The sequence below is a fragment of the Nothoprocta perdicaria genome, unplaced genomic scaffold, assembly GCF_003342845.1.
Source record: "Nothoprocta perdicaria isolate Ctin4 unplaced genomic scaffold, notPer1 scaffold_84, whole genome shotgun sequence".
In the NCBI taxonomy this organism is placed as follows: domain Eukaryota; kingdom Metazoa; phylum Chordata; class Aves; order Tinamiformes; family Tinamidae; genus Nothoprocta; species Nothoprocta perdicaria.
Window position 1 is genome coordinate 975,835 of NW_020456132.1, and position 16,101 is coordinate 991,935.

A 16,101-nucleotide genomic window follows, 5' to 3' on the forward strand; every position below is an offset into this window, starting at 1 on the left:
TGAGGTTTTAGGGAAAAAAAAAAAAAAAAAAAAAAAAAAAAAAGCAAATAAACCTCACCTTTTCTCAGGCAGTTTTGCTGCTTCAGGAGACTGGCTGTGTCAGGACTTTAGTGTTTATTCTTTACTATGCAAAAGTATTTGTTAGGCATAGTATCTGTTGTAGCCTTGAATAAAATGCTAACAACAGCCTGCTTGGAAGTAAGTTGTAAGACACTGGGAATAATCCCAAATAAATAACTATCTTAGATTATTATTTTTTAAATGCAGGTATATGGTAGATTAGAACTCTAAGCAATTGCTTGTTTGATGGTGGAGTTTTGAAACATCATCTACAACATTATATATAGAGATATATTGCATTGTATATATGGATTATATATGTGGATATATACAGATATACAGATTATATATACACGTATATATTACCAATATATATGGATATATATTCCATATATATATGGATTACTCAACAGGGATGGGCAGATTCTCCACCTGCCTCATAGAGCAGCTTGACACCAGCGATTTCTGACCTCATGAGTCAGGTGTCTCCTGAAGAATCAAATTATGTGCATTAGGCAGCCATCCTTCCCACATGTACACCAGGACTTTCCAGAATTTCCCCTGTTGTTCCTGTGCTTCAGGAGAAGGAATGGAGGGGGCAGCACCCTGAGGGGAGTGCAGCTTGTTGGAGGATGGCCCCAGGGCTCAGCTCCGCTCTGATGGAGGTCACAGATGCAAGAGGTCAGGTCAGCAGTTCTGTCCAGCACACCACTGCCCTGCTGCCTGGGGAGCGGCATGGGAGAGCGACTAGGGAGTCCTTCTGTGTAGGTCAAATATTGAGTCTCTGTCAGGCAGGCAGTGAGAGGTCTCTGTGGGATTTGGCAGAGCACACTGGCAGACATTCATCTAGGAGCTCCAGATTGGTCTGAGACAGCACTTCTGTGCCCAGCAACAGCCACCAGGAGGTTCCTAAAGCTCAGGTCCTTCCATTTTCTTTCATCACCATCCTCTTCCTTGCTCTCTCTACCTATAGGATTAGGTTTTTAGATTATGAGGGGTTTGGAAGGGGAAAGACCTTTCTCCCTTCCACAAGCTATCTAGGATTCCAGGTGGTTCTTCCCAGTTGCCTTTTTTTTTTTCGTGCTTTCTGCAACCTCACTAGTGTCTTTGAAGTGCCCCTTCAGTGCACCTGTGAACTGCTCATGTGCTGAACTCCACTTGTGCTGAGCCTTCAACTCATGCCTCACAGTTATTAACTTCTGTGGATGTTAGAGAAAAATGAATCTGGGGATGAAAAACATGGCTAAGTAGCCCAAACTTGCAGGATCCATCTCACATCATATAGGCATTTAGCAGCTATAGAGGGAATGTAGGAATTGAATACAGGAATCCTGCATAGTCTCACTACACACAGAGACTTTATTTACTGCTACTGGATACATTAGCATTGCATAACTGATTTTAAAGCTGCTGTGTATACCTAAAATAACACCACAATCTTCCATGTTCTTCAAACTAGTTTAATATATCCTCTTAAGAATACGTAAATATCCTCAATATGAAGACTGCATCTTCTGAAGTAGAGCCATTGGATGCCAAGGTCGCAAGTATGAGGGCTGGATAAGGCAATAGAGAACAGAGAACAGAATTCAGAGGACCTATGCTAAAGAGCTTCTTGTGACCCAGAATAGCAGCAGAAAGCAGCCCACGTCCAAAGCCAAACAAAGCTGTCCTCAAAAAACAACTACACAATAAGGAGGGTTTTTGGAGGCCTGTGAAAGTCAATTGTGGCATGTCACACACAAATCTAAGCCCAGAAAGTATGCTGAGGTAAGGGATGCCTAAAAAGGGAAGTATATTCGTGAGTCTAACTACACTGTCTGCTGGGAACTCAGGGCTCCCTTTGATCAAAGCTGTTAGCTTCTGATGACTACCACTAATGACTAGCACCTTGAAACTTTTCTCCAATGCATTCCAAAGAGTGGCTTGACTACTGTGAGATATGGGATTCTTGATTCCTAAATGTCTTTGCAAGTAAAATAAAACGTAACATTAATGATCTAGGTGACATCAAAAACATCCAATGAGTTAGGCACTGCACTCCCAGTGATTCAGAACCTGTAAATTACTCCACGCTGGATGAACAGCTTCTTCATTGTATCTCTTTCAGCAGTTTGCCAAGGAACAGAACAAGCACTTCATCTGCCATTTTTGTCACTTTTTAAAATTATTATGTATCTTTTTGCAAAATTTATTCACACAAACATAAAAGACTTAAAAGTTTAAATTACAAGATAGGTGAACAAGTTAAGATTTGTCACAAGTTCTTTTAATTTAGCTGTGTTACATGTATGAAGTTTTCTCTGTTTCTGATTTTTGCTTGCAAGTCAGGACAGAACTGTGGCGGAAGCTATTTAAGACCTTAGCTCCCGTTAGATCAAATAATACTTTCTCGTGTTGTTTTATTTTAAGTACATAATCAATTATATCCTGAATAGGGATGTTTTCCTAAACAAAAGCATTTTGAATACTCCATAAGTACATAATGTTTTACTGATTGGATAGCTAAATGCCTATAATACATAGAAAATACATATTGAATATGATGATATACTGGGAACTATAGCTGCCAACAGAGATGCAAACATCTCCCTGGCGAAGATCTAGATAAAATGTTGCTGAGGATGTTTCTAGGAGAGAATGGTTGTCGTTGCCTAACAAATTGTGAATCCTATAAATCCCTGAGGTTTCATACTGCTTTGAATTATTTTTGAATGTACATTGAAATACCTGTATTGCATATTCACTTGCAGGTAGTCCACTAAAGATTGCCACAGACAGCAGTGAGGCCTACTGGATGAAGGAAAGGTTGTTACTTGCAGAGGAAGAGCCATTCAGATAGAGTACGGAACTGTGAAACATTTTTAACTAATTAGGGATGATGCAAAGACATTTTTCTCTTTTCGACAGAACTTTCTCATTTAAGCAATTTCATAGAGACACAGGAAAAAAAATCCTGAACTCGCTATAACTGTGTAATTTTTGGACCCAACCAAAAATGTTACTTATATTCACAACACAGGTATGTTTCCCATATGTGGAAAAATGGCATTGCTTAACCATTTCTTAGGAAAATATCTGTTCTATCAGAAGTGGATGTTTTACAGAAGAATTAAATGTCAAATTTAGGTCATTAGGTCATTTTAGGTCATTAAGTTCACTGAGAGGATCATAAACCACAGAGCAGAGGACCCATTTCTGTGAGTTCATGTGAAAAAGCAAAAGGAGAAGGCAAGTCAAATTTGAACTTTTAAAGCTAAGCTGTTGCACTCTGCTCTGTTATAAGCTTTTACACAGTGGTTTTACTGTGTATTCAGAGCTTGAAGAGGCTTACATTAAATGTGGAAGCAAAGAGATTGAGTCCTCTTGCGTTATAGTGAGTGGTGGGCCATTACTACAAATAATAATATCTTACAGAAGAAAATACCCGTGATATATGGAACAAAAATGGCCAGGTATGACCCCTTCTAAATTTCTGTATATTACACACAAAGAGGTCACCTCATGGTAGACACTTGCAATAAAGCAATACAGAGACAATTCCATGCTCACTAGGGGACAAAGTCTATTTTAAAATTACTCCCCATCATTTTCATCTTCAAAGGAATCAGTTCCCACTTCCTCATAGTCCTTCTCCAGGGCAGCCAGGTCTTCCCGGGCCTCTGCAAATTCGCCTTCCTCCATGCCTTCCCCCACATACCAGTGCACAAAGGCCCTCTTGGCGTACATCAGGTCAAACTTGTGGTCAAGCCTTGCCCACGCTTCTGCGATGGCTGTGGTGTTGCTCAGCATGCAGACTGCTCGCTGAACCTGGGCCAGGTCTCCTCCTGGGGTAACTGTGGGAGGCTGGTAGTTGATACCAACCTGTAACAGGAATGTGAGAGGATGAGCAAGGCAAGAGCAGAAAACAGAAGTCAAAGAGTGGAAAAATATGAGTAGAGGTATAGATACTGGGACGGAGTGGTGCAGGAACTAAGAAAATTACCAGAAGTGCCAGTATGATATATGGTGGTGGTATTTGTCTGTATTATTTTTCTGTTTAATATATGGAAGTAACTTCCTACCTTTCTGAACAGTTACGGAGCACTAAACATACAGTGTCATCAAGACATTCCATGTAAGCCAGGGCAGAAAAATTGTTTTCCAGGTTAGTCAGATGTCTTAAACCATCTTCTGTATGACATAGATTTTTTCCACTGCTAATGTAGAAAAGATGCCTCCCAACACTGCTATATAAAAAGAAGAGGGAGGCGGGATAATGTTCTATATCTGATGGATTAACTAAGAGCTTCCTTAGTATCAGCACTTTCTATATCGAATATATTTAAGCAGTATTTATTTAGTTTCTGTCAATACTTCTGAGGGAACGCTCACTGCCTTTTTCAAAACTCAGTTAATACTTGTTCAGATTTTAGATTCCACTTACAAAAATATTTAGGAGTCTTATGTGAATGACATGTCCAAAGGAGAAAGGCCATGTTTTACACACACAAATATTCTAGACATTCATTTTTCTGACAAATGGAAAGAATACAAGACCTAAAATTTTAAATGCAAGTTTTCAGCTAGACTGAACTTGCCCTAACGTCACCGAGAAGCACCCTCACCTTGAAGCCAGTTGGACACCAGTCCACAAACTGGATGGCTCTCTTGGTCTTGATGGCGGCAATTGCCACGTTGACGTCTTTGGGAACGACGTCGCCGCGGTAGAGCATGCAGCAAGCCATGTACTTGCCGTGCCGCGGGTCGCACTTCACCATCTGGTTGTTGGGCTCGAAACAGGAGCTGGTGATTTCTGCCACCGAGAGCTGCTCGTGATAYGCTCTCTCCGAAGAGATGATGGGGGCGTAGGTCACTAAGGGGAAGTGGATGCGCGGGTAGGGCACCAGGTTCGTCTGGAACTCGGTGAGGTCCACGTTGAGGGCCCCRTCGAAGCGCAGAGAGGCCGTGATGGAGGAGACAATCTGGCTGATGAGGCGGTTGAGGTTGGTGTACGTTGGGCGCTCGATGTCCAGGTTTCGTCGGCAGATATCATAGATAGCCTCATTATCGACCATGAAGGCACAATCTGAGTGCTCCAGGGTGGTGTGAGTGGTCAGGATAGAATTGTAGGGCTCCACAACAGCAGTGGAGACCTGGGGAGCAGGGTAGATGGCAAATTCGAGCTTGGACTTCTTTCCGTAGTCCAGAGAGAGGCGCTCCATCAGTAAGGAGGTAAAACCAGAGCCAGTGCCCCCGCCAAAGCTGTGGAAAATCAGGAATCCCTGTAGCCCTGAGCAGGCATCTGTCTAGAAAATAAAAGAGAAAGCCCAAAGATAGATTTAAAGGTTACCTTGCTGAGGTAGCCTTGAGCTTATTTTGAGGTAGAGAGAAAGCAGTCAGCAGTAATGTATGGAACAGTTCAGCTCAGCTTTTCATGTGGAAGGACTAGTGATCTTGTATCTTGAGGAGATCAACACAGGACGTAAAAATTTGACTCTATCCATGGAGCTGTCTCTGAACCTCACTTCTAGTTAGCCTAGCTGAAAACAAAGATAAGGAACTACCTAACTGCCCTTGCCATATCTGTAGCGGTGCTCTAATGCTGTGCTAAAATGAAGAATTACATATTCAGAACCACCTTTTTAGAATATCTATATGTAGCCATAAAACTGCTAAGTACGCTGTATGGCTTTTCTCTCTTAGAGTAGTAATGATGTTTCTGTGTGTCTTGCAATTTCTTTTCTGAACCATTAGCAAAATGATTTCATTTTCAAAATTTCAATTTCTATTTCAGAATTACTGGAACTTACCAGTTTACGAACACGATCAAGTACTATATCAATGCTTTCTTTTCCAATAGTGTAGTGGCCACGGGCATAGTTATTTGCTGCATCTTCCTTTCCAGTTATCAGCTGTTCTGGATGGAAAAGCTGCCGGAAAGTCCCAGCCCGTACTTCATCTGCCCAAGAAAGAGAAATTACAATAAGCTGCGTGGCTGTGCTCCAGGATCACTGCTGCTGGAATATGTGCAAGCTTTCAGCTATGGACGGACCCCAAAACCCCATGCTGAAGAAGGAAAAGCTGCCTCCTAAACAATTTTTCATTGTAGCTGTCTCTTGATTTATGAAGTGACTACTCTTCAGCCATGTAAGTTCTTCTTTTGCTTGTACTGACCAGAGGGAAAAAAAAAAAAGTTTTGACATATGTCCCTATTTTCAGAAATCCCCCCTTTCCTGAAAGAAGTTTATCAGGCTTCCCCTTTGAATCTGAATTAGAGAAAAGCAGCATTCCCATGACAAAATGTCACTAAAGACATGGCCAAGAGTTAGTTTTTCTTACGAAGAAAAGTCATGCAAATTATGTGCACTAACTATTTAACTGCTGTTTCCCATTGACTTAAGGTATAATGCACAAAAACCATAGTTGAATTCTGAAACTACTGGGTATCCTGTTCTTCCTATGTTCTTACATACACCTATGGAGATAATTGAGGCAGGATAGAATCTGGCTCTCTGTGTCACGAGAAAATTAACTTTTTGCTGTCAGGATCTGAAGGAGACAATTTATTGTTCCAGAGAAAACTGGCGACACACCAGTGACATTGGGAAGAGTAAGTTATTTTCCACTTTTCCAGGTTTGTTTCTGTACTGACCTACTACAGTTGGTTCCAGGTCCACCATTACAGCCCGGGGCACGTGCTTCCCATTGATTGTTTCACTGAAAAATGTGGTAAAAGAGTCATCGTAGTTGAGTTTATTGGGCAGATCCTTGAAGGTGCCATCCGGCTGAATGCCATGCTCTAGGCAGAAGAGTTCCCAGCAAGCATTTCCTATCTGAACTCCAGCCTGACCCACATGAATAGAGATGCATTCACGCTGTGGGGAGAAAGCAGAGAGAGTCAGAAAAAAACAACGTACATCCCTTCTCCTTCTTTATTCCTAAAAGTTACTTTTGTCAGGTGCATCGTTTTTAAAAATATATGTGAAGTAGTAGCTAGCAACATTTAATATGGCTGTTCAACCCCATGGACTACCATCAGACTCTGCAAGTATAGGCCAGAGACTGGGACAATTCTTAAGAAAAAAAAGGGGAGTTCTATCTGCTGTTACGTATGGGTATATTATAAAAGAGGGGGGAAATCAGTTACACAGAACCCTGTTTGCCTCCTATGGATTGTCCCAGCTGAGGAACACATCCCAGTTTAGTTTATTTTTATTCCTGGCAGGAACCTGACACAGCCATGTGGTATTTTTCAACCTTATGTAACCCGAGACGAGTGATGTCTTTCAGTCCTTTCACCCTCCGTTAGCAGGTTAAGTTGGAAGGACTGCTTTAAGCAATATTCATCTCAGGAAATGATTTCAGATTTTCTCAGTGGAAAGTAATATTTTTGCAAGCTCCTAAACAGACTTGGATTTTACTTTGCAGGTCCACTGTTTATTCAGGTAATGTCATTGCAATAAAATGAGATAGAATTATAAAGCAGTAACTTTTGAGTGGTCCTGACAATTTTGACTTAGATTGAATTGAAAAGTAGTTTTGTGACTGAAAACAGTGTCAGATCACATGGAGTTTTTCAACTTCAGGTTCTGATATGAAAGAATTGTAGTCACAGTCTTCTGAATTCCATCTCTGAGATCCTGAAGGCCTTGTCTATATTCATGAGTAAGGAGGAGTCTTGTCGCAGTACTGAACACTGGCCTGCAGTCATCTAAACTGACTGAAATTCAGCACACTTTTCTGGAGTGGTTTTGGCTTGTGCCAGCTAACGCTTTCCCAGATAATATTTGGGCACCATTCAGAGGATAGAACATGCCAAGGGGGGTTGGTGACCACCGTTGTGATTTTTGAGAGGGAAAGAGATTTCAGATGTGTAAATATGAAGCAAACTGTGCTACCTGGCCTCAAGGCCGGAGTCTCCAGACATATTCAATAACTTAAAACCAGATTTTGACACTTTTTTTTTTTTTATTCTGCAGTTGCCTACCCTCCAAAATCATCTTCTGATGTAAGAGTCACACATACCTTCTCCAAAAACTAAGTCCTCACGTAAAATTATTCTCAGAAAGACTTCTGGATCAGTTTTCTACTTAAATTGTTATGTATTTATATTTGGAAGCAACAGATATTTTTTCAGAAGAAAGCTGAATTTTAGAAGTCACTTTTGCTGCAGTTAGTTGTTTTCAGAAATTCAGTTGAAGACAGAAAACAAGTTTAAATAAATCATTCAAGAAAATATATTACTTCCATTCAATAAACATTTTTAAGTTGATAGGTGCAAATTCATATGCAGCAGCATGTGTCACACATCCTCAAGTGTACTTGCATATCCCTGCTTTTCTCAGCTAAACTGTGCAAATTTATCTTGAGTATTTGAGTGATGGAGAGGCTTCATAAATTCTGTTGCAGTTGAGCTGCAATCTCCAGGATTACTCAGGAGCTGCAATCTGAAGGATTACTCAAATATGCTGAGGGCATATTTGGGGTTACAGAATGTAATTACTGGTGATTTTAAACAATTTAGGCTCTTACTTCTCTTTTAGACCCCAGTGTGAAGCTGTGAAGCTGGCTGTTAGAAAAAAAAAAAAAAGAAAGAAAAAAAAAAGAAAGAAAAGCTTGGTTTTCTTTAAATCCAGCAATGAAACAAGGTGATATTTTCACAGAATATGTTTTAGAGCAGAACCACAGCTGAAACCAAGCATTATTTAGAAACTACAGAGCTGCTTTGCTCTCTTCCTAAAATGAATAATCAATCTTTCATTTTTTTCACGATTGGAGCAAGTAAATGTTGCTTAAAAAGATAATATAGGAAATTTCAATGTAGGATTACAATTAATACAGGACTACAGTTGAACAGTACGGAGCTGGTTCATTTCCTTTTAAACTCCGCTTTCGGTTCCATTTGTTTGTAACAGTATCCCTTTCACTGGATTATCTCAACTCTGCCTTTGACACAGCCGTTTTACAGTGACTTCTGTTTCCACTCCCACCATCACCTACCCCAGATATCATTTGGAAATGTTCTGACAAGGAGAGAAAACAGTAAGTAACAAGAGATTTCTAATTTTGTATAATAAATGACTTGAAAATAGATATTAAAATTTTAGTAGGGAAAAGTGTGGGCTTTTTTCAGAGTTATAGGCAGAATAAACTGATCTCTACATCATATATAAATTTCTAGCTTGCTCCAAACTGTCATTTCACATCCCATCACTAACTAATTCCCTAGGATCTATCTTACAAATTCTGGACTTGATCTTTCCCCCATCAAGGTCCATAGAAAGAGGCTTATGTATTTTAATGGGCCAGGTCCTTTGTCTACAGTCTTCTATTATCATATTAAACCTGACAAGTCTTTGACTCTATATTGAAAAAAACAAAGTATGGTATATTACCTGGCTTAAGTATTTTCTCTGTGAAGGCAGATCTTAATCTTCTGGTTATTCACGGCTATTTTTGAAACATACTCACAACCCTAAATTCATAGGGCTTAGTCTGCCTTAGGGCATTGCAAATCTGTGGAAGTCTGTATGTTGTCCATGAAATGAGTGCTCTCTTTTGGACCTCCCACTCTACTCATGGAAAATTATATAGTTTACTGCACCAAAATAAGACTCACAGACAGACATAGATTGGAGAACAGGATAGAGCATCTTTTTCACCTTCTAAGAGGTTTTGTGAGTTTTTTGCATATTTATAAAAAATCTGAAAAGTGGTCTTACTCATTTACGTACATACATACAGGTACAAAAAACTTCATACACTCCAGAAACATATGTATGTATGAAATATATGTGTACATACACATTCAGAAATGTATGTGTATATATATGTACACACACACACTGTAGAGGTGTGAACAGGCTACAACGATCAGGCTATCAGGGCTAAATTAATTTAAAACAGCCACAAATTAACTGTCTTCTTTTGTTTGTTTCTTTTATTTCTAAAAATCCCCTGAATGTTACATTACTACAAAATCTTGTATTATCTCATATGAAAACTAGCCCATGTTGATAAAACATAGTCACAAGCAGAGAGTACTAAAAAACTAAGGTCCAGGATCACATTTGTCTTACAGTTTCATTAGAGGCTCTCTGAAAAGAATTTTGGTTTACTGTGACTTACCAGCTCAAGTGAAATATTGTCACTCATTTCCCATCCCTTTACTTGGTAATTAAGTGCCAGGGGTATTTAATTGTTGAGGGGTCTGTGACCCAAATCACTATACTAAGCTGAACTCAAACATTATAACTGGGGCTGGAGAAAAGTTTAGGACCGGATTGGGGTGGATTGCATATATGGGGACTGCATATTTTTTTTAAGCATAAAGAGGTTGGATTATCTATATCATTCCTCTTTGTGTCACACATTTCTAACCATGCTCACAAGCAGTTAGTACAACTTACAAAGATACCATTTCTTTTCACTAGCTTGAAAGTCAGGATTTTAGTCAAGTTTTATTGCTGTTGTGACAGTTAAAGGCACAGTCTATTGGAAGAAGGTGGCAGGTGGCAGTCTTAACACAGAAGCTGTGCAAAACTGAAATTAATCTGTTGTGACCAATTTCATGCCAGTGCTTTTATAACATGTTCCCAAGTAACTTCATTAGCGTAGGGACTTGTGTTTGTGTTTGTTCAGAGTGAAGGAAGGGATTGAGGGGCAGAATTGGCAGCTACTCCTTCACTCACCCCTTTAGAAGGGAGATCCATACCATCTATCAGTCCCCCTGCTAGGGCTTGCAAACTCGCCTCCAAGGACTGGAGAAAAATGTAAACATCCACATAGAGCAACTGTCCAGAAGCAGCAGAGCTACCGTGTTGCAAGGTCTGGGCCAAGACCACTGAGGACTCCCCCTCATAAGGGGAGCCCTGACCAAATCCTTTTGCCCCACTCCCTGTCCCTCACGGCCGCTCACTCCAGGTGCTGACACAGCTGATGGAGTCTGCTCCCTCTGTGAGTGCCACATGGCACCACATGGCAGATCCCCTTAACTTACGTTTAGCCTGCTCACTGGTAATGCTCCTGGTCCCTGCATGGTCATGGCCTTCCCACTCCCCCTCTTACCATGGTGTCTCCAGTGGTCTTCCCTTGCTTTTCCGATCGGCGGCGGCAGGCTCGGCTGCTGCTTGCGTTGCTGGTGTGTGAGGCTGGCCGGGAGGGCGGGAGGCGGCGAGGGCAGCGCACCCGGCACCTGCTGCGGCGCCTCAGTGTCACAATGCGCCGGGAATAGGTCACAGGCCGCGCAGCTCTGCCTGTTGCATCACGGCCCCCTGCCCTCCCCGCCACCCCGTGCGCGCGAGCCCGTCCGTACGGGCACCACTCGGGCACTGCATTCTGCGTTTAGTCCGCCCTGCCTCTGCGTGCTCTTTAAATGCGAATGTGGCCGCGTGGCTCCCCTTACGCTGTGCTTTCTAGCACCCGAGCCACATACATGTGCCGTAGAGGCTGCATACGGTCCCAGCTCCACATGCACGTGTAGACAGCAATCGTGCCTAATTCCATTATAGAAGACCAAGAGAGCTTGGGAGTGCAAGTGAATGAGAAAGGGGAAAATAGAAGGAAAAGTCAAAAATAAAGATTTGAAAAGTAAATATAGTTACTATTTTGAAGTGTGCTCTGTCAGAATGGTCTTAAATGCTGACTTTCTGTTTACAGTCACGGGGGCTATCAGCATTATGGGGCAGTGTGTACTAGCTTTAGCCTAACTTATCTATCCAAACACTGAAAGTCCTTTGCTTCCCATTGCAATACTTGTGGCAAGAAACAGCTGGAGGCATCCCACATAGCTTTCTTCACCAAAGCAGGGCAGTTCCTCCACCATTGCGTTGTTTGCTCCTTCTGGACTAGCTTGCTATTGGAGAGAAGTCGCCCTCAGTGGGGAAATTCCCTCTCCTGCTCTTAGGTTACAAATGAAGGCAAACTTAACTGCTTGATTCCCAGCATTCTGCATCCCTTCTTTAGAAAAGTACAGTTTATTATGATGGTGATGATCAATCAGCAGAAATGTAAACATGCAACTTCCAAATTTTGGGTTAATTAATCTATTTGACAAGATAAAATCAACAAATTGTTCTGTCCCTGTTGGCAACCAGTATCTGAGTCCCCTCCTTTAACACCTACATTTTAATAGTGTGAAATAGTTTGTATTGGCTTTCAACAGCTCCCACTTAATTGGGTATATTCTTTGTTTGGTGATCTTTACTAGGGTGAAAGCCAAACACAGACCTAAAAGTCCTTAGGAAGGCCTAGATGTACCTGGGCGGTGTATTTCCTTATGTTATTCCATTCACCTGCATCGTCAAGTGTTTAGGCAGCCCTCTGGCACCATGGGACTGTGTTCCCAAGTCCTGGTGGGTTTTGCTCATGAGGCCTCTAGGCTTCCTGCACAGAGAGGTCGGGCAGATGTGCCCTGGGACCTGACTTCTTGGAAATGAAGTCACTTGCTCAGTGCTGACGTTCAGCCTGCGGGGGGAAATGGTGAGCTTGCAGGGGCAGGCGTTCCGTCTCTCTGTCATGCAGGCAACAGGCACAAGAAATGCTGTGCAGGGGGAAGATCGGCAGTCCAAAGCTCTGGTGTAGGTCTGTTCAGTTCGGTTTTTATCTTGGGATAATGGTAGCTGATGACAAGAGCTAAATAGGACTCATGATTAAAAAATCATGGAGTCCTGAAGTGTGCAAATAAGTGAATCAGGTGTGAGTGCTAGAGCGGCTTATCCTGGTGCACCAGGGCACTTGGGAACAGCCAGTGTTACCCTGCCGGACACACAGTCTGGATACGTGTGGATACAACAGGAGTGGTCCATTCGTCCTTAAAGGGCCTCTTATGTCCACATATAGTGGGTGCTCCAGCACAGGAGCCCTTCAGAACAACACAACAGAGTAGAAAAAATAAAATAGAAATACAAAAACTGCAGACATTTTCTATTTAAAGTGACCAATCTCTGAAAAGAGCGTTTTTTAATAATACAGAGAAAATACTGTTCAATAGATTTTCAGCTAAGAGAACCACTAAGTCCTGTGATCTGTCAGTTTTATTCTGAACAGACAAAAAACATGAAGGGCAAAAACTTCTTTGTCTCATGAAGGACACCTCCTCTATCAAATGTACATCATTCCTTACATATCAGCTATCTAAGTGACATAACAATAGTAGCAAAATTTAGAATATTGTGCAGATCTTAGAAAATTTATTCCTAGGAGGTTGTTCAGTGATTATCTAAGTCCCTTTAACTTTTGTTTTGATGCTTATGTAGACAGCATACGATTCACAAAAGTCTTTGCATTTTCTACATATTATGTTACCTTTGTAAATTAAAGGAATGATGTAAATGCTTCAGTGTGGCCACTATAAAACTCCATTCTGTCACTCTGTTGCCACCTACTGGGAGTCTTGAGAATATCTCATTTCCAGTATTCTAAAATTCTGAATTCTAGTATTTTAGTATTGTCACAGAACTCTGCTCTATCAATAAAAGACTGGCTTTCAACCATTTTGCCTGGAACAGAGAGCTGCACTGCTTTATTTTTTAATTATTTCAGTTTTTAATGATTTCAGTTTTTAATTTTTTTAATGACTTAAATTTTCAGAAGTTACTTCCTTTTAGGTTAGAATTTTTATATGCAGAATGTGTGGACATATGTAAAAATATGTAGAAGTGGATCAGGACTTGCAGAATTAGCTACTCTAATAACTCATGCTGAGAACTATAATTTCTAATGCTAAGACCAGCCATTCATTTTGTGGATGGGCAAAAAGTAGGGCATCTTGCATTTATCAGTCAAGTTTCTGGATGTATCTGCTTTTTTGTAACCTTCATCAGATCTCATACAAACTGAGCTACCAGCAAACAGCTCCCTACAGTTAAGGAGAAAATACAGGGCATTTCTACTGGAATTTGTATTTGATGAGTAAATACTTCAGTGAGAACAGTTTTTCCTAACTGTCTTCAGTTCTCTCTGATCATCCTCTATGCTCCCCCAGGATGTCTTCTTATCTATATGGAGAAACCTTTCAGCACCCAACAGAAGCAAGTCAGACAGACTGGTAAGGTCAGAAGAATGGATTTAATGTCTTGTTCAAGCATTGGGGCTGCTCAATAGCTACCCACAAACAAAACCTACTGCATGGTTTGCGTTGCCTTATATTACCATTTTCATGCTTTCCACCTCCCTCCCAAAAAAGCATGTACCCCACCTTCTTCTCCCCCTGCTCCTCCGCCCTTCTTTTTTAATTTTTGATTTTACACACTTCTTTTGGAGGGGAGAATTTTTAACCTTAGTTAGTGACCGTCGTAAGGCAGCACTCCCTTCAGTTTCTGTTGATGCCTTTCATGCAAGGAGAGTCTCCAAAAATCCCTTTTCACCATGTGTAATTTCTGGTAGCTTCTCCTGCCATTTTCCTACTAATTTAGACGCAGCCTGGTGCTGGTCAGCCCCTTTTCCCCTACCATTGGCTGCAGAGTGCAGCACTTTCCCATGTTATCCTGTCAGTTTAACTTCAGGCTGGGATTGGTCATCCGCATGAAAAGCTTAGCAATACACAGTTCTAAAATCATGAAACAATGGGAATATCAAAAAAATAATAATTATGAAGGCTGCACTGTGAAGTCACAGCTGGTGTTTTTAGACATCCCACCTACTATGACGACAATGGCAAACATTCTTTGTCATGGTTCCAGGTTACTGTGTTTTCAGGAAGTTTGATGAAACTTGCAATATTTCTGTCCTGCATTCCACAAGCTGGTCGTTTTAAGATCTTTAGTTCTGCCAGCAAAGTTGTCTAGTTAGCAGTGACAGCAGGGCTGTCCACACAGTTGCACTTCCAGACCAGTTCTTTTTCGATTGCTGCACAACTACCACCCAGGGATGTTTAAGAGTACCTGAATTGTGCCCCTGCTCATGGCATCTGGCAGAATCTGTAGAAGCAATGAAACTGAAACTAGCTACAAGCTCTTGGTTCCACCAGTGCCAAGAACTTTCTTTTCTCTTTTGTCCAAGTCTCTATTAAGAGGTAAATGAATACTAAGGGCTTCCTTAGATTCCAGCTACACTTGCAGGATATACGTATCCTTGGCAGGATATACATATACTTGGAGGGTATATGCATATACCCTCCTAACAGAGGTCACTACTCTCAATGTCTACATACTGCAGCTCTCTTACCTGCCACATTGCATCTCACAGAGAAGACCCAGAAAAGAAAGAGACTTTTGAAGAGGGTGATATGTAGAGATTAGACAGACAGGAGATTTCTGAGAACAGTCTCATGAGGAGGAATAAAAAAAAAATAATAGTTGGGGGTGTGAGAAAGTACAATAAATAGTGAGACCCATGGAATAAGAAATAAGGATAGACAGATTTGGCAAGATCAAGCAGAATGGAATGAGGCAATTGAAAGAATTAAATACTTTTTTTCTTAAAAAATCTTCAACAGGATACCTTTCAGAAGCATTTGAAGTAGCAGATATACTTCAAACTGAGAACTCTCATTGGTTCTTAAAGCTTTTCTAATGTTTTGTTTTGAATTATTATGAAAAAGACTGAACACTAAACACTATTTAGTGTTTGTAGCACAACTGTTTGTGACATTCTGAAGCAGCAGAGTTTCTCAAATCACAGGACTGGATGAGACATGATTGATATGAGATACATGTCTGTATGTTTGTCTTGAATAAGTGACAATATATAAGACAGAGGGACTCTCAGTTCCAGAAATAACTTATTTGCAGGATACATGGGCAAAAAAATAAAAAAGAAGCCTGTTACCTCTGAGGAACAGTAGCTAATGATTAGCTGGTTATATATCCTGTGTTGGATTGTCTTGCAGTCTCCTGGTGGAGATGGTGTTTTTGAAACGCATAATGGTTGCACCCTTCTAAAATCCTCTACAGACTTGGTATGTGTGAAACATGGGAAAAGGAAGCCACGCAAAATAAAGAGACACAAGAGGCAATCTTATGCACAGAAGAGGGCAAAGTGAATTTTAAGATTCACCCCCATCATTTTCATCTTCAAATGAGTCAGTTGCCACTTCCTCATAGTCCTTCTCCAGGGCAG

The 16,101-nt window shown here is 41.0% G+C and overlaps 1 protein-coding gene across 1 annotated transcript in view; it reads right to left on the minus strand.

The window, feature by feature from the left end:
* Window positions 1-3,636: 3,636 nt before the first annotated feature.
* TUBA8 (tubulin alpha 8) overlaps window positions 3,637-16,101 on the minus strand; it is a 19,947-nt gene continuing 7,482 nt past the window's right edge. Inside the window, exons 5-8 of the mRNA XM_026052143.1 lie at window positions 6,699-6,917; window positions 5,853-6,029; window positions 4,668-5,348; window positions 3,637-3,924 (exon numbers count right to left, since the gene is read on the minus strand). Coding sequence (XP_025907928.1) covers window positions 3,637-3,924; window positions 4,668-5,348; window positions 5,853-6,029; window positions 6,699-6,917 — 1,365 coding nt within the window. The remainder of the gene's footprint in view (window positions 3,925-4,667; window positions 5,349-5,852; window positions 6,030-6,698; window positions 6,918-16,101) is intronic.